The sequence below is a fragment of the Xenopus laevis genome, chromosome 8L (assembly GCF_017654675.1).
Source record: "Xenopus laevis strain J_2021 chromosome 8L, Xenopus_laevis_v10.1, whole genome shotgun sequence".
NCBI classification, from domain to species: Eukaryota; Metazoa; Chordata; class Amphibia; order Anura; family Pipidae; genus Xenopus; species Xenopus laevis.
The window spans coordinates 96,578,554-96,603,103 of NC_054385.1; the positions used below are offsets into that span (position 1 = coordinate 96,578,554).

The 24,550-nt window shown below is 40.0% G+C and overlaps 1 protein-coding gene across 1 annotated transcript in view; it reads left to right on the top strand.

Moving 5' to 3' along the window:
* Positions 1-24,550, top strand: part of sptbn5.L (spectrin, beta, non-erythrocytic 5 L homeolog) — a 149,759-nt gene that overhangs the window by 9,055 nt on the left and 116,154 nt on the right. Inside the window, exons 5-15 of the mRNA XM_041573253.1 lie at positions 1,041-1,269; positions 5,519-6,150; positions 6,738-6,876; positions 7,007-7,239; positions 8,711-8,864; positions 10,560-10,760; positions 18,112-18,318; positions 18,804-18,995; positions 21,173-21,325; positions 21,448-21,578; positions 22,278-22,529. Of these exons, the coding sequence (XP_041429187.1) occupies positions 1,041-1,269; positions 5,519-6,150; positions 6,738-6,876; positions 7,007-7,239; positions 8,711-8,864; positions 10,560-10,760; positions 18,112-18,318; positions 18,804-18,995; positions 21,173-21,325; positions 21,448-21,578; positions 22,278-22,529 (2,523 nt within the window). The remainder of the gene's footprint in view (positions 1-1,040; positions 1,270-5,518; positions 6,151-6,737; positions 6,877-7,006; positions 7,240-8,710; positions 8,865-10,559; positions 10,761-18,111; positions 18,319-18,803; positions 18,996-21,172; positions 21,326-21,447; positions 21,579-22,277; positions 22,530-24,550) is intronic.

Below are 24,550 nucleotides of genomic sequence, written 5' to 3' on the forward strand. Positions count from 1 at the left end.
TATATAAAATCTAACCTGTCTGGCACTAGCTTGTTTGTGGAGGGGGTTGTCAAAATAAAGTGGCTGAACGGAATGGGGATAATTATACTGCAGTCCTGCGATGCTGTGGTCTCCTCCATGGTCGCAAGATCTGTGTACTTCCTCATAAGCACTTAAAGGGATACTGTCATGGGAAAACATGTTTTTTCAAAACACATCAGTTAATAGTGCTGCTCCAGCAGAATTCTGCACTTAAATCCAATTCTCAAAAGAGAAAACAGATTTTTTTATATTCAATTTTGAAATCTGACATGGGGCTAGACATATTGTCAGTTTCCCAGCTGCCCCTGGTCATGTGACTTGTGCCTGCACTTTAGGATGGAACTACTTTCTGACAGGCTGTTATCTCTCCTACTCAATGTAATTGAAACTTCTCTTTTACTATTGAGTGTTGTTCTTAGATGTACCAGGGAGCTGTTATCTTTTGTTAGGGAGCTGCTATCTGGTTACCTTCCCATTGTTCTTTTGTTAAACTGGGGGGGGGGGAGGGAGGGGGGTGATATCACTCCAACTTGCAGTACAGCAGTAAAGAATGACTGAAGTTTACCAGAACACAAGTCACATGACTGGGGGCAGCTGGGAAACTGACAATATGTCTAGCCCCATGTCAGGTTTCAAAATTGAATACAAAAAAATCTGTTTGTTCTTTTGAAAAATGGATTTCAGTGTAGAGTTTTCCGATGACAGGATCCCTTTAAGCATTTCCTAGAGGCCTCACACACACACCACATCTCTTATAAAAATCAACAAATTTAATGTGGTATTGTAAATTGGCTTCAAATATTTCCATATATCTTGCAATGTAGCGTTGGCTGCCTGTGTTATCCCTTGGGAAACCAAAAATTTTCAGATTAACTGCGGAGAACTGGATTTTGGGCTTGGATAGAGAGTGCTTAACATATAAATAGCTGCCTGTGGGTATTTTGAATTGTGCACTTACTTTGTACATAATACACGCTGTTTCTATGATTATTCACTTCTTTTTGGTTTCTGATACCCAGACCAGACCTCATTGACTACGACTCTCTGACTCGTTCTAAGCCCCTGTATAATTTAAACAACGCCTTTGACGTGGCAGACACAAAATTGGGGATCTCCAAGCTTTTGGATGCAGAAGATGTGGTCGTCCCACACCCAGATGAAAGGTCCATAATGACATACATTTCTCTATATTATCACTACTTCTCCAAGATGAGACAGGGCCAGACCGTACAGAAGAGGGTCAACAATGTAAGTGGATCAGTTACTTTCAGGGATATTTTTTTTATATTGTTGTGTGAATATTCAAGAAAAATTGAAAATGAATGAAATCAAAAACAATGGGCATACAGTAAGTGTTAATAGGCAAAGAGGAAAAAGGGGAAGTTTAACTTTAAATTAAGGTTTGATTTGCTACAGCTAGACACCTTTTCAGCTGGTCTTCATTTTCATTTTGAATTATTATTCTTTATTCTGCCTCTTTACAAACTACAAATGTTATCTACAAACTACACATGCTATCTGGTCATCAGGGTCACCAAGCAAAATAACTGATTTTGAGGCTTCAGTTTTTATTGTGTATTTATTATATTTCTATTCAGGCACTCTCCTATTTATCTTCATATCCTCTTCTATTCTTTCTTTGAACGGCTGCTTTGTTGCTTGGCTAATTTAGACCTAGCAACCAGATAGCAGTACAAGTTCCAAACCACAGAGCTGCAGAACAACCAAACTTATATAATTAAAAAAAAACTCAAAATGAAGACCATTATTAGTCTACACCAGTGGCCCCCAACCTTATTTTACTAGTGAGCAACATTCAAATGAAAAAAGGGTTGGCAACACAAGCATAAAAAATGTTCCTGGGGATGCCAAATAAGGGCTGTCATTGGCTATTTGGTAGCCTCTATGTGGACTGGTAGTCTACAGGAGATTCTGTTTGACAATGTACCTGTTTTTTATACAACCAAAACTTGCCTCCAAGCCTGGAATTCAAAAATAAGCACCTGCTTTGAGGCCACTGGGAGCAACATCCAAGAGGTTGATGAAGAAGATGTTGCTCACAAGCTACTGGTTGGGGATCACTGGTATACACCATACTAAATGCTAATATAAAGCTAACTACCCCTGTAAATGAGGTGCAGTAATTGCTGGGAAGTATGTTATACAAAACAACCAAAAAAAAAAACATCACAGGGGTTAAAGGGATACTGTCATGGGAAAAAAATTTTTTTTCAAAATGAATCAGTTAATAGTGCTGCTCCAGCAGAATTCTGCACTGAAATCCATTTCTCAAAAGAGCAAACAGATTTTTTTATATTCAATTTTGAAATCTGACACGGGGCTAGACATTTTGTCAATTTCCCAGCTGCCCCTGGTCATGTGACTTGTGCCTGCACTTCAGGAGAGTAATGCTTTTTGGCAGGCTGCTGTTTCTCCTTCTCAATGTAACTGAAGGAGTCTCAGTGGGACATGGGTTTTTACTATTGAGTGTTGTTCTTAGATCTACCAGGCAGCTGTTATCTTGTGTTAGGAAGCTGTTATCTGGTTACCTTCCCATTGTTCTTTTGTTTGGCTGCTGGGGGGAAAAGGGAGGGGGTGATAATCACTCCAACTTGCAGTACAGCAGTAAAGAGTGATTGAAGTTTATCAGAGCACAAGTCACATGACATGGGGCAGCTGGGAAATTGACAAAATGTCTAGCCCCATGTCAGATTTCAAAATTGAATATAAAAAAATCTGTTTGCTCTTTTGAGAAATGGATTTCAGTGCAGAATTCTGCTGGAGCAGCACTATTAACTGATTCATTTTGAAAAATTTTTTTTTTTCCCATGACAGTATCCCTTTAATGTAAAATATTTATTTTTTATAAAAGAAGAATGGGGTTTATGAATATGTACAGATAACATGTTGCTCAATGTACCCCTTTTCTTTTTTCTGTACCCCTTCTGCTATTTTTGGAAAATAATAAACAGCTATTTGAAAAAAAAAAAAAAAAAAAAAAGAAGAATGGGGTAAAAGTAATTTGCAGAAGAGATTAACAAATCAAAAGTCTAATTATACCCAAAAAGGACTTTGATTGTTAAAATTCTGCAAGTTAAATCATTTCTTATTTGGTACTCTAAATAAAGCCGAGTATTGTACTGGGATTAGTGATATTCTTAACTAAGTGGCTAAATTATATATATGTAAATTGTCCTGTAATTAATGAAATTTGAAGCCTTCTTACTGAGACATGTGTCTGTGTGCCACTGTTTGTCTCTGAGCCTTTCCAATCTCCTATAATTGGATTATAGTGGAGGGGAAGAGCTTGCTAATGACACAGTGTTTGTTTGTAGTGTGTAACGTAGCAACCTATCTCATTGCTTTATAAAGGTTTATTGACAGTGAAATAAAATACACACCTTTATGCTAGTTAATAGACATTTCTCAGATTCCTGAAAAAAAATTTAGAATAAAAGAATTCCATAGTAAATGTGCCTGTGCCTTTAAAGGGAGGACATCACTTGATCCTGTTATTATGGGGTCAGCCAGTGAGCTGGTCAGTAGTAACACCACATGAGATTGCTGAGATACATTCCCTTTACGCTTTATTCTCCCAATTCAAGACATCTATGCATTTGTTAGGATCTCTAAGCAATACTTGGCTGAGATGGCAGAACATGAGAGCAGAGATAAAGATACAGGCACAGGCTGCTCCAAGTCCTGCTCTAGAGGTGGGTGCTTTGTGGCAGACACATGTCTGTATGTGCATAGTATATAATACTACTTAGGAGGGTACGAGTAAAAGGCTGAGAGTCTGGACTGATCCTGCTATTGTCATAGTTATATACAGAGAATACTCTACAGTGGAACCTCGATTTTACATCCACCTGATTTTAGGATTTCCCTCATTTTACATTGTTGTTTTGTGGTCCCACCTATATATTATGCATAATTAATTTCCCTGATTTTACATTTTCCTGGATTTTACACCATTTTTTTATTTTTGAAAAGCGTATAATGGAAATAAGATATTTACCAGTGTTTTTTGTACTGTACTAAATATTAACTGCATGGATGTACTTAAGCATACATAGTATTATTTATAATCTACTTTATTAGTATTAGTATTTTCATTTGTTTTAGTTAATGTAGTTAATTATTTGGTGTAAATTTAAAAGTTACGGTGAGTCTATAGCTTTTTCTGACAGTCTGTGTTTTCCCAAAATAATGTGCATATATATGTACATATACAAAGGAAATTACACAAGATATATTTTTAAAATATGCCTTTTGGGAAATAAAGTAATTTGTGCAAGGTTACCCACATATCTAGTACAGGTATGGGACCTGTTATCCAGAATGCTGGGGACCTGGGGCATTCCGGATAATGGATCTTTCTGTAATTTGGATCTTCATACTTACTAAGTTCTACATACTAAGTCTATGAGAAAATCATGTAAAAATTAAATAAACCCAATAGGCTGGTTTTGCTTCTAATGAGGATTGATTACATTTTAGTTGGTCTTAAGTACAAGGTACTGTTTTATTATTACACAGAAAAAGGAAATCATTTTTAAAAAATTTGATTATTTGGATAAAATGAAGTCAATGATAGACGGCCTTTCTATAATTTGGAGCTTTCTGGATAACAGGTTTCCGGATAACGGATCCCATACCTGTATTTTGCCTTCACTGATACAGCTCAGTCATGTGACTCATCTAAACTGAATGATCTGTAAGGGGTCAATTATGTAGTTACAACATGTAGTTCAAGCCTACAAAGAAATAATTTATCAGCTACAAAATCTACCAAAATGGCAGCCACTGCTGTAGGAATATGTGCAATTACAACAAATGTAAATATTAAGGGTACAAGGCCACAGACCTTGTAGAAAATATACTCTGACAGGCTGGCAATGTCAAGATACAAAATATATTTCAATATAATAATTTAATATATTGTAAATATAAGTTAATATTTAATGTAATGTAAATCAAGTTTGAATCTAAAACAAAGACCAGTCATTGAGAGCTACTGTACATACGTTGGACATTCTGTGTTAAAAGCATCAGAATATACTTATATCTTACTTGAATATTTCAAAATCAGCACTATAGTGATTTAAGGCAATATCATGAAGATAATAAAAAATGTATATGGAAAGTTACTAGCTTTTATGTATTTTTTCAGTTCAGCTTTTCATGCAGGTCATTTATGTATGTATAAGTATTCATATGTAATACTTGTATTCTATATATTCTGATTAGGAGGAAGGTTGAGACCGAGTCAATATCCATAGTCAACAAAACATATTTTACCACTAGATTTTGCTACTAAAAAGAGGGTTGTACATATTAATTAAAGCTAGGTGCTCCTCATAATAAGGCATATTCCCTTTAATATTGTACAATATTTCAGTCTATAAGAAATAATAGATCAGATTGATTGTATCAAATCACATTTATGCTAACTTTTTACTATAATATGTTCTATATTTCTTTTAATGTGTATCAGATTATGTCCTTGCTTCTTGAAATTGAAAATCTGAAAAACCAATACGAGTCCATGGTGTCAAACCTGCTCCAATGGATACAGCAGAAAGTAGTGGAAATGAATGACCGTCACTTTCCCAATTCCATAACTGGAATGAAGCAGCTAATGACGGACTTCAAAACATTCCGCACAGTAGAGAAGCCACCCAAATACCAAGAGAGAGGCTTAATAGAGGCACATTTCTTTAAAATCCGAACCATACTTCATGGCAATAATCTACGTCCATATTTCCCACCGGATGGGAAGTCACTTATTGATGTGGAAAAGTACTGGGATATTCTTGAAAAGGCAGAATACCAGCGAGAGAAAGCACTACAAGCAGAGATGCTCCGACTGGAACGGTTGGAGCATCTAGCTCAGATGTTCCATAAAAAGGCCTCTCTCAGGGAGACTTACCTTCAGGATATGAAGCAGGTCATTGAGCACCAGGACTTCCGCCCCAACAACACCACTCAAGTGGAGGCTGCCATTAAAAAGTTAGAAGCTATTGAAGCTGACGTGTTACCACGTGAACAGCGTTTCAGGACACTGGCAGATATGGCTGTTGTTTTAGAGAAAGAGAACTACCACAAAAAGCCAGAGATTTTGAAAAAGTAAGTGATGGTTATTCACAATGTTCTTAAGAGAGAAAAAGTTCCAAAACCCATGATTCTTCTTCCTGTATAGGATGGATTTTCTTTAAATCCTCAAATTGGAGGGGGTTAGAATGAATCTTCCACATATAACACAAATGATGATGTTCGTCATAAACTAGCTGCAGTTTAAGAGAGCCTTGAGTTCTGCAGGGACTTAGCTGGAAAAATAATGCCTTTTTCATGCCACCATGTCGAACACTGCCACACTGTCTCAATGAACAGTTTGTCCCCAAATAATTAAGTGTCCTACAAGGACTTGCATGTCAGGAAATACTAGAAAAAATGCTCCATAACAGCCACTGCAAGGGTTCAAGTCCTATGATAACTCATGTGTCACCTTATTGTGACTATGGACAAATTTTGAATATCCTTGTGCCTCAGGCAACAAATTTTGATGTTATCTTTCTAGTTCATCTGAGGCTGGCTTTAATTATGTTATCCCTAGTGTGAATCCAAAAGAGTAAAATTATATATGGAAAAATATACCCTTATAACTATCTCTATTTAGTTCTCTGGACGTGGATTCATATATCATTTTTCCACAGGCAACAGGAACTGTCATTGGGGTGGAAAGACCTTATTGAACTACTAAGCAAACAAAAAGTTTTACTAGAAGAGAAGAGGCACGTGCTGATTCTTCTCCGGGACATTGATAGTGTTGTTGAAGAATTAAAATCCATGCAGGTAAACATTTAAACCAGTGATACATGCAGAAGTGCATAGCTGGCAGTTTTCAGAGCCATGTTCTGTTGTTTGATTTACATTGAGATTGTAGTATTAAGGTTTGACATCAAGTACCTGTTTTCACTTTCAGGAATTACTTGGGTCTAAGGACTATGGGAAACAGCTGCCTGAGGTGGAGGACCTATTGCAAAAGCACACTTTATATGAATCCCAGATTGCATCTTATGGAGAAAGGGTAAAGCAGAATTTAATGAGGGCAGAAGAGATTCCTGTTGGTAAAGCAACTAGTGTTGATGTCCTTCAGACCAAGGTGAACAACCTACAACAGCTATATCAGAGCTTGTTATCTCTCAGCAAATCTCGGTAAGTCTATAAGTAGTTATCATGAAGTCTTCAAGGTTTCAGAAAAGTGCTCTACCACTGTGAGGACTTTCTCTATTAAGCAATGACAGAGATTATGCTTTCTGATGTTAGTCTGATTAGTTGGTTTAATAGGAAATGTGTTAGAAACAGGTGATTTAAATCATTTCAACAGGATGCTATATCATATTTTTAAGAGGTTTTTACATTAAAGGGATTCTATCATAATTTTTATGGTGTCGTTTTTCTAAATTACACAGTTTACACTGCAAATAATTCACTCTACCATGTAAAATTTAAGTGTATATAGTGTATATTTTTTTTAATTGTAATATTGGTGTGTAGGCAGCCATATCAGGTCATTTTGCCTGGTCCTGTGTTTTCAGAAAGAGCCAGCACTTCAGAATGGAACTGCTTTCCGCCAGGCTATTGGTTTTCCTACTCGATGTAACTGAAGGTGTTGCAGAGGGACATTGATTTTTACTATTAAGTGCTGTTCTTATATCTATCAGGGAGCTGTTATCTTGTGTCATGTAGCTGTTATCTGGCTACTTTCCCATTGTTCTGGCTGCTGGAGGGGAGAATGAAGGGGGTGATATCACTCCAACTTGCAGTGCAGCAATAAAGAGTGACTGAAGTTTATCAGAGCACAAGCCACATGACTGGGGGCACCTGGGAAACTGACAATATGTCTATCCCCATGTCAGATTTCAAAATGAAATATAAAAAAATCTGTTTGCTCTTTCGAAAAATTATTTTCAGTGCAGAAGTTTGCTGGAGCAGCACTATTAACGTTTACATTTTGAAAAAAAACTGTCTTCCCATGACAGTATCACTTTAACTTCATTTTTGCATAAATATTCTGTTAAACATATTGGCACACATTAATTAATCTGCAAACTGGGCCCTATATAAATATATATAGAGCTAACATATTTCACATCACTTTACACAGTCTCTGCTCCAGTGGAGCTTGCAATCTCACCCACCAATTAAAGCACAAGGAGAACATTTTTTAAAATATGTACTGTATGTGCTAGTTCGGACACACTAATTTGTTCAAATACAGTGTTGTCAAGGGAAGCAGGAGGGTGGTTAGGGCCACATGTGCCTGATAGGAGACACTGCTAGATGTATATTTGGTCTAGTGAGACAAATTATGATCCAATGTCATCTCAAGGCTGGTCCCAGTTGTGCTTCCATGAAAGTAAGAGAGGATACATGGCCAGGGTCAAGTGCTATTTCCACTGGCTAAAAAATGCCAGTGGAGAATACACCACAAACGCCATGAGCCTCATAAAACATTCCATATTGAAAAAGAAATGAACTGTAATGACTCACCTTGAAGCAGATAGCTGGAAGAGAAGCACAACAGAGGTACTTGAGTCTTGCAGACGAGGATTAGCCTAGGTCAGCCACAAATATCTGAATAAGCAAACCAAACCTTGTCATAATGGAACTCTTATTTTTTTAGCCGATCTCGACTTGAAGAGACCTTAAAGCTCTATGAGTTTTTCCGTGACTGTGGGGAGGTAGAGGCATGGATTAATGAGAAATGGCAGGTGTTGGGTTTGGCAAGCCCTGAAAGAGACATCAGTCATATCACGGCATCTATCCAGAAGCAGAAGGTAAAACAAATGGCAATATTGATTTGATTCAGGTGCAATAACCTTAAAAGCTTTTTTTAGATACTTCCAATATTTATCCAAATAGTGGAAATCTAGCAGAATGGTACGTACAGTATATGCAATGGAGGATCTTTTATAAGGTTGGAAATCCAAATATATCCCTTTGTATAATGTAAGTGATTTTAAGCAACTTTCCAGTATACACATTCAGTCATTTGTATTTATTTTTAAAAGCTGTTGCTACTGAACTGCAGGAACAAGTTACAGCTGCATTTTAAATTAGAGATACCATTTACGTAAGTGGAAGAGTGGTAGAATGAAAATGACAGAACCTCATAAACGACTTTTTAGCCTTATTAGGCAATGTCTATACATAGTTGATTGCCAAATTAGTTGAACAAACAGGGGCTCATTACAATAATATATACAAATAAGTACAAAATACAAAAATACAAATAAATACCACATATAGTTACAATAAAGACAAGAAGATGGAGGTCCCAGCCCTGTAGAGCTTACAACCGTAACGGTAGGGTAACAGGATCAACATGCAAAGTGCATTTTGGTGCATTATATTCTCATGGCAAAATCCTCTGTGTGTGTGTGCTGGTGGGTCAATCCCTTACCTGGCATTGCACACACATAAAAAGAAGGTACTGTCCCTGAGCAATAGCCTTGCAGACACACAAGACCTGAAATATGAGCGGAAGGGCTGTTTCTAGGCCTGCGCTTTTATGCAGGTTGAGAGCCTGTCCCATGTGGCCTTGGCCTTACACCATATGTTGTAAATTTGAAGAATTAAAAAATAAAAAATCACACTAGACTACAGATACAATTCAACACATTGTGAATAGAAATAGAAAATAGTAGTAGAGCAGTCTTGAAATTAGAACAGAGAATTGCAATTACAAATGAAAGAAAAAGCATTAGCCGATGAAATGTGACCAGATTTTTAAAATGGAAAAGTTATAATATGGACATTGATGAAAAAAAGCTGATAATGTATAAGTCCATAAAAATATTTTCAGTATGACAACACCAGACAGAACATTGCAATAATAGATTAGATAACGGTTGATATGGCATGCTATATATATATACACACACATGAACTACACTGGTGATAGGGGACGGGGTTGATGAGTAATAGTAGTAAAACTTACTTCTATCACAGTGGTGGTAAGATCAGTAGGTGTTGCTGCCAGTATGATGTAATGTTCCAGTATGCTGAAAGCTGAAAAAAATACAAGCGGCGTATTTCCATACTGAAAAAAAAACACATTTGTAAATTTATTGAAACATACAGTTGCACTTATAATAGATAAGAAGTGTCAAACCTTACATGAAATGTTCACCCTCTCCATGTTCTTCTTCTCTGCTCAAATAGTAAAGCTGTTCTCTTTCACTTGGAAGGAGAACCCCTTTTTGTTTTTGCCTTTTCTTTTGTTTTTTATGTTTTTGCCTCTCTAATGTTACCAAGGACATAGTTTATTTTTTTATTTGCAATTTATTGTTTGATTATTTTGCCTCCAAAAAACAAATTCAGGGACCGTTTTTCTCTTGGCTAAAAGACCAATGAGATAGTAATTAATACACAGAGTTTCCATTACTAATATTACATTTCATTTGCAGCAGTAAGTGGCAAAACATTAAGTCCACCTAATATTTCAGTTATAAATATTATGTCTTTCCTAGGCTTTGGAAGCAGAGATATATTCTCGGCAGCCAATTTTGGCAAAAGTGGTGAGAAATGGCAAGGAGCTTTGTCTGCAAAGCCACACTGACCAAGGGGAAATCCAAAAAAGAATGGACAACCTTCAAACACAATGGCACCGTTTACAGGAAGAAGTGAAAAACAGCAAGTTTCGTCTTGAGGTGGCAGCACTCATTAAACAGGTATACAGTGCATGCTGTCGGGGCCTCAGTGGTGGGATGGTGGGTTACTTTGCAATTTGTAAATTGTTGATGCGAACACTTTCCTGTATAATTGTATTTTGCCATTTGGCTAATTGGCTGTTAGAGGTAAAGTATATTTTGTATAATGTGAATGACCTCTAGCACATAGACTAGCTGGTTTTTGCTTGAATGCAAATGTGTCAGTCAAATTGCATTAGTAACGGTGAAGGCTGGAGAAATGCAGTTTATAGGTATGTCTAGATACAATGTGCACTGACTTTGGATCAGCAATATTTGGCTCTAAACTTGTACATGTGCTAGGTTCTTCTTTCAAACACACTCACACTCAGGGTCGGACTGGGCTGGTGGGACACCGGGAAAAAACCTGGTGGGCCCCCGGCTGTAGTGGGACCCTCCGGCCCAGATCCGCACTCTTGTTTTCTTCCTGCCGCAACCGCGATTGCGTGCACTGACGCGCATGTGCGAGTGCTCGTGCATGTGTGCTAGTGTGTGATTTTGCACATGTGTGTTGGGGGGGTTGCTGAATGGGAGGCCCTGAGGCAGCAACCCTCAGTGTCCAGAAGGGGGCCCTGAGGCAGAACCGCCGGTGGGCCCTGGGCCCCCCAGTCCGACCCTGTACACATGCACACACTGAACTGGTTTGAAGGAAGATTTATTTCCCCTAGATTCATCTCTTACTCCCATATGTACAGTGGGACAGAGATAGTTAATTCCCCTAGGAAGTCTCACCTGCGCAATAATTAGCAGGTTAAATCTGCTAGCTGACTAGAGAGAGTGTGTCCCAGAGTGAGACACGCTGAAAGCGGTGAGATCCAGGATCTTTCCCAAAGGAAATGGAAAGGTATTGTGACTCTGTAGAGTTGTGTTTTGGCGAGGAATCCAATAGGTATTAGAACCCAAGTGTGGCAAGGGCTTTGTTTTGTTTTATTTTGTTTATGCACCTGTTTGCTGACACTGTCTGAAAATGTGAATAATAACTTGACAGTCCACACTCTCAATCTCCGTCGCACTTCAACTGTTGATTCTCTTTTATTTCAATATGTAAAAATACATTTGCATTAATGTTTCAGTTTTGGTTTAAAACCTTTGTTGAGGTTTTGTTTGTGGAGAGCATTTTGCCAAAGGTTTTAGACTAAAACTGAAACGTTAATGCAAATTTATTTACATTTATATATTTTGTGGGGAATAGCTCAAAGCAGCCGGTAGGGCTCAGGTAAAACAGTTCTTACAGAGGAGACAGGAGGCTTAGGTTTGCAACAAAAGTGAAACAGGCTCCTGCCTGGGGTTTTATTGTTCAAACCGGACAACTTAAACAGGCACAATTTCCGTGCTAAACAGTCAAATAATAATGTAAACCTCACCGGTTTGCAGTGTTACAGTCCATAGGAAAGTTCCTTGCGGTGGTAACAAACATTTGCCATTTGGAGTTGCAGTCAAACACACAGTTTGTTTCACAAAACACTTCACAGCGTGTGTTCAGAGGTTCTCTCTGACTCCCAGTACAACACACCCCCACTCCCCGCCAGGCTCCCTTAAACAGCCCCACCTGCGGACTAATTGGGCAGCATACTGAACTATCCTTGCTCCAGGGTCCTAACCTGTCTTACCCTGGAGATTTAAAGGAGCCAATACCTCAGGCTGGGTGCTATATACCTCCCATCATATACAGGCAGCCTATTGGGACATAGCTCTTTGTCACATACCTCCCCCCTCTGTTCGAACCCGGGGTTTCGGACACCATTAGCCACCATACAGTGGACCCTTGACAAGGCATCTGCATTACCTTGCAGTTTGCCTGCTCGGTGTTCCACTGTAAAATTGAAATTCTGCAAGGAAAGGAACCAACGTGTGACCCTTGCATTTCTTTCTTTTGCCTGTGACATCCAGGTTAAGGGAGAGTGGTCCGTAATGAGCACAAACTGGCGGCCCAGAAGGTAGTACCGCAAAGCTTCCAGTGCCCATTTAATTGCTAAGCACTCCCGCTCAACAATACTATAATTTTTTTCTGCAGGGGTCAACTTCCTGCTCAAGTAGACCACTGGATGCTCTTCTTCCCCAACTAACTGTGACAATACCGCACCTAATCCAACACCAGAGGCATCAGTTTGCACAACAAATTTCTCTTTGAAGTCTGGTGCGACCAACACTGGATCTTGGCATAAAACCACTTTCAAATCATGGAATGCCTCCTCTGCCTCTGGACCCCACTTAATCATTGTGGACCCTTTCCCTTTGGTCAGGTCGGTCAAAGGAGCAGCCCTGCTTGCAAAATTTGGAATGAACCTACGATAATAGCCCACCATACCAAGAAAAGTACGAACCTGCTTTTTAGTGAGTGGCTGGGGCCAGTCTTTAATTGCCTCCACCTTGTTCACTTGAGGCTTGATAACACCTCTCCCTATAGTGTACCCCAGATAACGGGCTTCTTCCAAACCTAGGGCACATTTCTTGGGATTTGCCGTCAGGCCTGCTTCTCTAATGGAATTTAGGACGGCCTGTACTCTGGGGAGGTGACTTTGCCAATCCCTGCTAAAAATGACCACGTCATCCAAATAAGCAGAGGCAAAATGTTGATGAGGTCTAAGAATTTGGTCCATCATTCTTTGAAACGTGGCTGGGGCCCCCTGGAGGCCAAATGGCATACGAACATACTGGAAGAGCCCTTGTGGGGTAGAAAAGGCTGTTTTCTCCCTAGCTGTTTCTGACATTGGTACCTGCCAATACCCTCTAGTTAGGTCAAGAGTTGTTATGTACCTAGCAGGACCTAGTCGTTCAATCAACTCGTCAACCCTTGGCATAGGGTAAGCATCAAACTTTGAGACTTCATTTACCTTCCTGAAGTCATTGCAAAATCGTATAGACCCATCTGGTTTAGGAACAAGCACAATGGGACTATTCCACTCACTTACAGACTTCTCAATTACCCCCAAATCCAGCATCCTCTGCACTTCCTCGTCGACTGCCTGTCTACGGGCCTCTGGGATCCGATAGGGCTTAAGGCGGACCCGAACCTGAGGATCAGTAATGACATCATGTTTTATCAAATTTGTACAACCTGGTATGTCAGAAAACACCTCAGTGTTTCTTTGCAGAAACTCCCTGACTTCTTGCTTTTGTGGCTCTGACAAGGTTTCAGCTATTTTCACCTTTTGTATACCGTCCTGGGTAGGAGGAAGGGGTTGAATTATAGCCGTGAGGACTTCTCTGTCCTTCCAGGGTTTTATTAAGTTTACGTGGTAAAGCTGTTCTTTCTTCCTTTTATTTGGTTGGTAAACTTTATAGTTCACCTCACCTATTTTCTCGATTATTTCATACGGGCCCTGCCACTTAGCCAGGAACTTGCTCTCAACTGTTGGGACAAGAACCAATACTCGGTCCCCAGGGTTGAAAGTTCGAACCTTAGCTGAACGGTTGTAAACCCGACTCTGGGCCTTCTGTGCTTGCTGCATGTGTTCCCTGACTATGGGCATGACTGCAGCAATTCTATCCTGCATGAGGGTAACATGTTCCACCACACTCTTATGGGGTGTTACCTCTTGCTCCCAGGTCTCTTTTGCTACATCCAAGAGACCCCTGGGATGACGACCATACAATAGCTCAAAGGGCGAAAAACCTGTGGATGACTGGGGCACCTCTCTAATGGCGAACATAAGGTATGGCAGGAGACAGTCCCAATCCCTCCCATCCTTATCTACCACCTTCTTTAACATGTTTTTCAGGGTTTTGTTAAAGCGCTCTACCAACCCATCAGTCTGGGGGTGATAAACAGAAGTTCTTAACTGTTTAATTTTCAAGAGCTTACATAGTTCCTTCATAACCCGAGACATAAAGGGTGTACCCTGGTCTGTGAGGACTTCTTTAGGAATGCCAGTGCGGGTAAACATATAGAACAGCTCTTTAGCAATATTTTTGGAGGCTGTGTTTCTTAAAGGGACTGCCTCAGGATACCGCGTAGCATAATCCATAATTACGAGAATATACTGATGGCCCCGAGCTGACTTAACCAGTGGCCCTACCAAGTCCATTGCAATTCTTTCAAATGGGACCTCAATGATAGGCAATGGCACTAGAGGGCTACGGAAGTGAGGTACCGGGGCAGACAGTTGGCATTCTGGGCAAGAGTCACAATACCCCTTCACCTCCGCAAATATACCGGGCCAATAAAACCTTTGTAAAATTCGCTGTTGGGTTTTCTCCTGACGTAGGTGACCACCCAGGGGGTGAGTGTGGGCCAGGTCCAAGACCATTCGCCTATAGGGCTGGGGCACTAACAACTGCTCTACCACCCCCCCTTGGACTTTGTCAACCCGATACAGTAAATCTTGACTGACAGAAAAATGAGGGAATACACTCTCAGCCCCAGGTTCCTGAGGTTCACCATTAATTACCTTAACATTTTCCCAGGCCCTATTCAGGGTAGGGTCCCTCATTTGGGCTGTTCCAAAGTTAACCCGAGAGACCTCCAAGTCTGGCATATCGGATGCTTCGGAGGGCTCCAAGGGCAACTCTGTTTCACCTGCTAGTACCTCTAGGGGAAAATTATCTGCTTCAAGCATGGTCTCCCCTTCAGTTACTACCTCTGAGTTAGGTTTACAAACCCCTGGTGCATCCTTAGGAATGCCTTTCTCAGACCCCTGTGGAGAACCTTCCTTTCCCCAGAGCTTCCAAAAGAGGGGAAAGTCTCGTCCCAAAATTACACTATGCATCAAAACAGAGGAAACACCCACTTCATGACATGCAGTACCAGTAACAGTTTCAAATGTCACTATAGCAGTGGGATAACTTTTACAGTCTCCATGAATACAGAGCACCCCAAGATTACGTTCATTAACTTGGTCTGGGCTTACCAAACTGGCGTGCACCATTGTGACTAAGCTCCCGGAATCCAACAGAGCTTGAACAGACTTTCCACCCACCTTTACCACCGCCATATGCAAGTCAGTGTCTGCGGTGCACGCAGGGTGAGCAAACAACGACACCTGCTGAGCCGAGTGACAATCCATGGGCTCTGCAGGTAGTGGGCACCTGGCAGCAACATGACCCCACTCATTACATCGCCAGCATTGCACTTGGCCTCGACCCTTGGTTGGAGGGGACAGCTGAGTTTTGTCAGCTCCTTTAGACCATTCTATAGCCTTTTGGTCAGCCCCAGTATCCTGAGGCAACGAATCATTGGCTTTTCCTGGGGACCTTGCAGATGGATGTTTTGTGGCTGGCTTGCGGTGTTGTGGAAACGATCCTAAGTTGTCCTCAGCGGCAATATAACGTTCCACCATTTCCACCAGGTGATCGGCTGTCTGGGGATCTGCATGACTCACCCATCTCCTCAAGGATGGCGGAAGAGCTCTCAGAAAGCGATCCATAGTGACCCTTTCCACGACTTGAGGAGCTGACAGAGATTCTGGCTGCAGCCACTTTTTCACAAGATGAATTAAGTCATACATCTGGGCACGGGGAGACCTCTCTTGCTGGTATGACCACTTGTGCACCCGTTGAGCTCGCACGGCTGAGGTGACACCCAAGCGGTGGAGTATCTCCGTTTTTAACTTGTCATAGTCTTTGGCATCGGCTATGGTCAAATCAAAGTATGCCTTTTGCGAATCCCCAGTCAGAAAAGGCGCTACCAGACCTGCCCACTGGGACTTGGGCCAAGACTCCCTCTCGGCAGTCCTTTCAAAAGTATGCAGATATGCCTCAACATCATCATGTGGCGTCATCTTTTGCAGAAAACGACTGGCCTTAATGGAGCTATCTGTGTTAGGGGCCCCACTCGACACATTGGACCCCAGTGCAATCATCTGCTGTACCACATCCGTCAAGAGTTGTCGATCAGCCTCAACCGCTTTTGCTAATGCTGTCAGTTGAGCTGCAAGCAAACAATTAGTCTCTTGCTGGGTGGCCATACTCTGCCTCTGGATGGTATTGGTCTCTTGCTGGGCAGCATTTGCCTCCTGCTGACTAGCATTGACTTTGGCCAGCTGCAACACAAGTTCCTCCATGTTGTTGAACTACAACTCCCACAGTCTGCAGCAGATAGCACTGCCCTTTTAACAATGGTTGTCCTATTATGCTCACTGTCTCTCTGTTGCCCGCATCCGAAACACCATTTGTGGGGAATAGCTCAAAGCAGCCGGTAGGGCTCAGGTAAAACAGTTCTTACAGAGGAGACAGGAGGCTTAGGTTTGCAACAAAAGTGAAACAGGCTCCTGCCTGGGGTTTTATTGTTCAAACCGGACAACTTAAACAGGCACAATTTCCGTGCTAAACAGTCAAATAATAATGTAAACCTCACCGGTTTGCAGTGTTACAGTCCATAGGAAAGTTCCTTGCGGTGGTAACAAACATTTGCCATTTGGAGTTGCAGTCAAACACACAGTTTGTTTCACAAAACACTTCACAGCGTGTGTTCAGAGGTTCTCTCTGACTCCCAGTACAACACACCCCCACTCCCCGCCAGGCTCCCTTAAACAGCCCCACCTGCGGACTAATTGGGCAGCATACTGAACTATCCTTGCTCCAGGGTCCTAACCTGTCTTACCCTGGAGATTTAAAGGAGCCAATACCTCAGGCTGGGTGCTATATACCTCCCATCATATACAGGCAGCCTATTGGGACATAGCTCTTTGTCACAATATATAAATAAATAAATAAATACATTTTCAGTCTTATTTAAAGGCCTCCCTTAGTGAGGGTGAATAGCTTCTATTTGGAGAATAAATGTACAAACATCTGATATTCTTAGTTTAAGGTGAGCCAAATATACAGAACCATGTATTTTACTCAAACACGTGCTGTCTGGCACAAGGTAGACTTCATTAAACATCATATTTATGCCATGCATTGATCTCCTTTAAACAGGATTGAAATCATTAATTTTTCTATTTATTTATAACAAGATTGTATAGTTTATTTAACCTTTCCTGGCAAATTAGTTCATGCAAACACTTTCTCTAGGAAGTGATTTGTATACACCTACACTACTGGGCTGATTTATTATACCTTGAGGCTCGTGGCTTTCTAGCCAAATTCTCCCATGTAACAGAATGGTGGAATAGACTAACGTTAGAAATGGTGCCCAATCAAATTTATATCACTTTTGCACCCTGGAGTTCTAGGTTGATACATTTACTAGAACAGATTTTGGAATTCATTACTTACTTACTTTCTTAATATTAGTAATAACATTATGTTCTATGTTGTATATCTTGAATCTGGTCTTGTACAAACTGGCTTTGCTGGAAATATTTTGCTTTCCAGCACTTAATTGTATTTATGGAATAAGAGTGATTGTGTTACCTTTTTTGCTCACACCTGTTTGTCACCCCTGCAGTACTTTGCTGACGCTGATGAAGCTGATTCATGGCTAAGAGAGCGCTTTCCACTTCTTAGCAATGAAGACTATGGCAAGGATGAGTCCAGCGCTGAAGCAATGCTACAACGACACTTGCGCCTTGAGAAGGAGATTGCTGCCTATGCAATGGAAGTGAGGCGTCTTGGAGACCAAGCTCAATCTGTGGCAAGCAAGGCACCCCTCATTGTATGTTTCTTTTTTTACTGCATAGTCTGCTGCCCCTAATTCACCATGGTCAGAGACAGCAGGATAAAATTGCAATATTATTTGTTTTTATTTGCTTCTGATATTTATATAGTCTATATTATATATCAACAGCTGATTAAAGCCTAAGTCTATTAGTGAAACATTCACAGTGGAGTATATAGTCACAGGCCTCCTAGTTGCCTGTCTCTTCTTTAATATAAAGAAATCATAGTTGGAAATCATTCCTAGAATAACCATGTGTAGGGATCACTGCATTAAGATTGAACTGCAGCTTTCTAGTAACAGTTGAAGGCCAACAAGATGTACCATGAAATTGGTATGTCCATAAAGATTCTCATTTATCCAGGTGATGATATACAGTATCTAGTAGAGCATGAGATTGGTAGAATTTGACCAGTTTTTGTGCATGAGGTCTCCCAGACATAACAAGCTATAGCCTGGTTCTTATTTTTTCTTCTCCACAGCAGCAGAAAAAGAAACCAGTCATTGTAATAATGACCCAAGAGACGAGTCGGCCATTGAAGAGAAGCTATGCACCTCAGACTAACATACAGACTGAGGATCCCAAACATGACCCTCACATGGATCCAGAAAAAATTTGGACTTCCCAAAAGCAGATAGAATCATCCTATGAAAACCTTCAAGCACTGGCAAAGGTAAGTTCTTTTTCATCATAACCAATATGTACTATATATAAGTACAGTTATGCTCCAATAAATGCCTGTTGTATGTATGGATTTTTTGGGTATAATAATTTTTTCTGCTTTATATTTCTTATTTTTTTATACTAATATTGTAGGGATGTTTGGCGAGATAAGTAGTTTCATACTCAAATCAAGAGTGCAGAATATGACAAACTGTTATAATTTGATGTACCATGTGCAGCATTTGGCTCTGGATATGGCCACATTTCACTATTTTTTGAAAGATTTGGAATGGGACAAAGGGGATTCATTGCTATTATAAGCTAACATTTTTTGAGATATAAATAAATTCTGAGTGTGCTTCTAACAGTTTTCTTCCTACTGTAAATAACACAACCATACTGTTTGCCAATGATTCATTACAAATTGCTGGCTCATGCTGAAATCGTCAGGTGAAATCTGTCAGCGATTCATGGCATGAGCATGTTGGTTGCATCTATGAAAAAACTGTTTGGTTGTGGAACTCACAAAATAATAAAAAAAATATTTGTTTTTGTGGATTCTTAGGGCAGAGACACACGGTCAGATTCGGGGAGATTAGTCGCCTCATGAGGAAACTTTGGGCGATTTCAGAAAACAAATCGCCATCCCGCCTGCGATTTACATTCTAAAGGCAGTTGGGGGAGATTAGTCGCCCCGAAGAAGACTAATCTCCCAGAATCTGACCGTGTGTCTCTGCCCTTATAGTAGTGACAGTTAATACAGGCTGAATTGAAAATTCGAATGTTCAAAATTTTTTTATGGTCAAAACTTGTCAAATTTGACTAGTGAATTATCCAAACTCAATTGGAATTCTTTTAAAAATTCAAATTCGATTTTCGAGATTCATCATACTCTGGCCCTTTAAAGGGATACTGTCATGCTCCAGCAGAATTCTGCACTGTAATCCATTTCTCAAAAGAGCAAACAGATTTTTTTATATTCGATTTTGAAATCTGACATGGGGCTAGACATTTTGTCAATTTTACAGCTGGTCATGTGACTTGTGCTTGAATGTGTCTCAGTGGGACATGGGTTTTTACTATTGAGTGTTGTTCTTAGATCTACCAGGCAGCTGTTATCTTGTTTTAGGGCTAGTCCACACGGGGAGATAGCGACGCGCTTGCGGTCGCGGCGACCGGCGCAGGCGACAGTTTTGTATGGGCGCCTATGTAAAAACGCCTGTGCTAACCACACGAGGCGATGCGCTTTTCAACAGTCGCCTGAAAATGCCTCGCCAGGCTTTTTCAGGCGACTGTTGAAAAGCGCATCGCCTCGTGTGGTTAGCACAGGCGTTTTTACATAGGCGCCCATACAAAACTGTCGCCTGCGCCGGTCGCGGCGACTGTCGCGGCGCTTTGTCGCCGCGACCGCAAACGCGTCGCTATCTCCCCGTGTGGACTAGCCCTTAGGGAGCTATCTGGTTACCTTCCCGTTGTTCTTTTGTTTGGCTGCTGGGGGGGAAGGGAGGGGGTGATATCACTCCAACTTGCAGTACAGCATTAAAGAGTGATTGAAGTTTATCAGAGCACAAGTCACATTACTTGGGGCAGCTGGGAAATTGACAATATGTCTAGCCCCATGTCAGATTTCAAAATTGAATATAAAAAAATCTGTTTGCTCTTTTGAGAAATGGATTTCAGTGCAGAATTCTGCTGGAGCAACACTATTAACTGATTCATTTTGAAAAAATTTTTTTTTCCCATGACAGTATCCCTTTAAGAATTCAAATTTGACATCTAAAACTTGCCGAATTCACGTATAAGTCAATGGGAGAGGTCCAGTGACCAATTTGAAGATGTTCATAAGCTTCCTGACATTCACGTTTTTTTCAAAGAAAATTTGATTAGAGTTTGATTCGAGTTTTCGGGTAGGTAAAATTTGTCGAGCTGATATTTTTAATAACCCCCCAATCGAATTTAGAGTAAAATCAAATTTATTAGAGTTTAAAAAAACTCACAAATTCAAAATTCGAACTTTTTGTCTCCTAATATAAAACTAGGAAAGTAACTTCTGAGTTTCATGGCACAACCTTCTCAACCCAGATGTCTTTAAATAAAAAACAGAATTATTTTTTCGATATGTTTTTTTTTTAAACACACTATTGTCTCTCTCTGTCTTATTACCAAAGTTATGATTCTGTCTCTTAGAAAAGGAGAAAGGCCTTGGAAGAAATGGTCCGGCTTTACCAATTCTACAGTTCTTGTGGGGAGTTCCAGTCCTGGATTGATGATAAGGAAAAGCTTTTTCAGACATTTCAGCCCAACCCTGAGAATGTAGAGGTCATGCAGCAAAAATATGAGGTATGTATATGTACATAATCTGAGACAAAATGAAACTGAGCACCATGCAACTTCATAAAGGGCAACACTGTTATTGTTGACTATAGGCATCAATAAATTGATTGATTGATGTATTGTTCTAGAATCTTCTGACGGACCTTGCAGCTGGAAAAGCTCGCCATGATGAAATCAATGACTTAGCAGAGGACTTGGTTAAAATGGCTCCCAGCAAGAAAAATGAGATCCGCTCCCACCAGAAAGATATCGACAATAGGTACTGTTTTTCCCTATTGTTTCTTCATATAAATGCTTCAGTGAGACTCTGCTGTTGTTATTGGTTGTATGTGTTATAAATATATTTATATTCTCTTTGACACTGAGGAATGATGCTACTGTACATTTGAACCAGAATATTTTGGAACAATACTTGGTCTGAATCTTAAGTCTAAGACTTAAAATACATGTCAAGTTAGAATGACAAAAGCGAGAATCTGAAAAGCATCTAAACCCTAGAAAGTTTTATTTATTGTTTAATTGCAAAGATACAAATTAAACCAAAAAGGTAAATAGGAAATTGATGACCTGATATATATAAAAACGCCCAGGCTACAGCCCTGTTACTCTATATGGTCACGGAACTACTTACCGACTTACACTCTCTAAACAAAAATCTAATTATATGAGTCAAGGATTGAGGGTTTTTTTTTTTTGGCATAAGACTTTGCTTCAACTACCAACTATGTATCTATATAATATTAGCAAAAGCTATTATATAAAAGAGGTTCTTACAAAACTCGCTGTGGTAGTTAACATGAATGATAGGAGATTGTTAAAATGAATATCTGCAGACACATTAACATACTAATAAATAAAACACAAACAATACAGTATTTAATTTAGCAATAATTTGAAAAAGGTGCTAATTGTATACATGAAATATATGAAAAAATATAGTTTTCCCGCTGTTTTCTAGCTGGAATCATTTGGAAATTGTGAAGGAGCAGAAGGGCGCTGAGCTGATTGACTTAGCTGATGTAAAGACTTTACTGCAGAACTGTCAGAACACAGAGGCGCTCATTCAGGAAAAATTAAAAGAATTGGAGAGTGCAGATCCAGAGAATACAACTGGAAATCTCGACACAGAGGAGCGCAAACTCAAGGGCCTTGAAAGAGATATCCAAATACTGGAGAGAAAAATTGAATACCTTAAGAATGTGGAGCAATCGTAAGTGTTTGCAAAAGACCATATACATTTGGAATAGGCCAACTAACTAATATTTGTATATGTCATAACCATGGAGTTAGGAAAGGAACATGGGTATCTGTTTGCAGCACATACATACATTAGTGCATGTTAGGACCAACAGACTTATGCAAAACTCAACTCATGCGCATTATCTTTGTTTAAACTGCCACCATCTAATAGAGGTTCAGTTGGTGAGTGCATTTGACTATTGCAACCAATCGACAAGTAGTTTGTATCAGTCTTACCAGTTATGAAAGCAAAGATCTAATTGGCTGCCATAGGTAACAGCAGTGTCAGACTGGGACACAAGGGGCCCACCCAAAAACCTTAGACCAGGGGCCACTCTCAGTACTATTATTATTCTTCTCTTCAACCCATCTCTATTCTCCTAGTCTCCTTTCTTTACATACTATAATTGATTATTTCATTTATTTAGCCTCTTTTTCTCATAGAAATAGGGAATGACCATGAAATAGGCTAAATGTTTAGCAGCACAAGGGCCCACTGACACCTGGGCCCACCAGGACTTTTCCTGGTATCCAGGTGGCCAGTCCAACACTGGGTAACAGTACTATATCTTAGTAAATCAGTCCTTTGATGTTCTTGAAGGGACCGTTTTCTTTATAGAAATTTCCTTAGCATGTGGCTTCTATCTCTCTTACCTATGGGGTGCCGTTTGTCCCAAATACATTCTGTATACAAAACCATCCCTAATACACAGAATGAATGTCTCTCATGGTATATAAGTATTTGTGACCATACACAGATAAAAAAATATACAAAAGACTTATTTCTATTAAAGAATGAGAACAAAATCTGGTTAGTGCACAAAAGGATGTCATTATATCACAAACTCCATTCTGTACAATTTAACAAGCAATCTGTCGCACAAATGTATAACCTCCATGTAATGGACACACTTATGTGCAAAGTTACTTACAGAATGAATTATGTAAAAAAAAATTGGACATAATATATAATAGTGTAACTAATTAGTGCATGTTAAGCTAGATTTGAATGACAAAATAGATATTTGTGTCAGAAAGCGAGATTTTATAGTACATGATTCATTCTTTCCACAAAATGAAAGTTTTGTTTCACAAAACAGATAAAATATCCATTCTGTGAAGCAATACTGTCAGTCACATTCCTGAACCAATAAGAACAAAGCTTATTGCCATATAACAAACAAGATGAGAAGTGGCCAGCTCTGCTCCACATGGCTGCATCATCCCTAAGGCATAGTATCTGGTCTGCTATAGCGCCACCTCTAATGTTCCCTCTGCTGCATAGTAATAAACATGAACAAACACTTACTAAAAGAGCTGCTGTTAAACACTACAGGTTCATAATTGGAAGTTTTTACAAATGTCTGAGAAATGTAATGCTGCACTTATAATGATTGTAGAGAGATAAAAGTATGCAAAACATAAATATGATCATTTTAGGGGATATGGCTATTCTTATTATAGTAACCCGATTGTGTGGCCATTTTGATTAAGGGCATTCCTGCAGTCGACTACGCACAAACACTCGCATACGCATGCATAGACCAGTGCACGCACAGATGATGCATACATGCGCATGCGTAGAGGAGCACGAGCACCCACGGTGCTGAGATTGCTCGCGCGCATGTGTAGATGGGGATTAGAACTAGGGGAAATCCGCAGAAGAGGTACTGTGCCTGGCGCCCCTCCAACTTTGCGCCCTAGGCACGTGCCTCTTCTGCCTACCCCTAGTTTCGGCCCTGGAGAAAGGGGTAAGCACTGGGCAGGTAAGGGGACGGCATCATTAGAGCCCTTTTGTGATAAATGAATGTAAAGCATTGTGCAGCTTGTTGCTTCTATATAAATAAATTATGATCCCCTAAAATTGCCCCTGCCTAAATGACTCAGGAGTGGCTTCTCATATAACCTACACATCATACTATACAGAATATGTATGCACTGGATCAGTCTCACATCTCTGGCTAAACCTATTATGTAGTAGTTGAACTATAG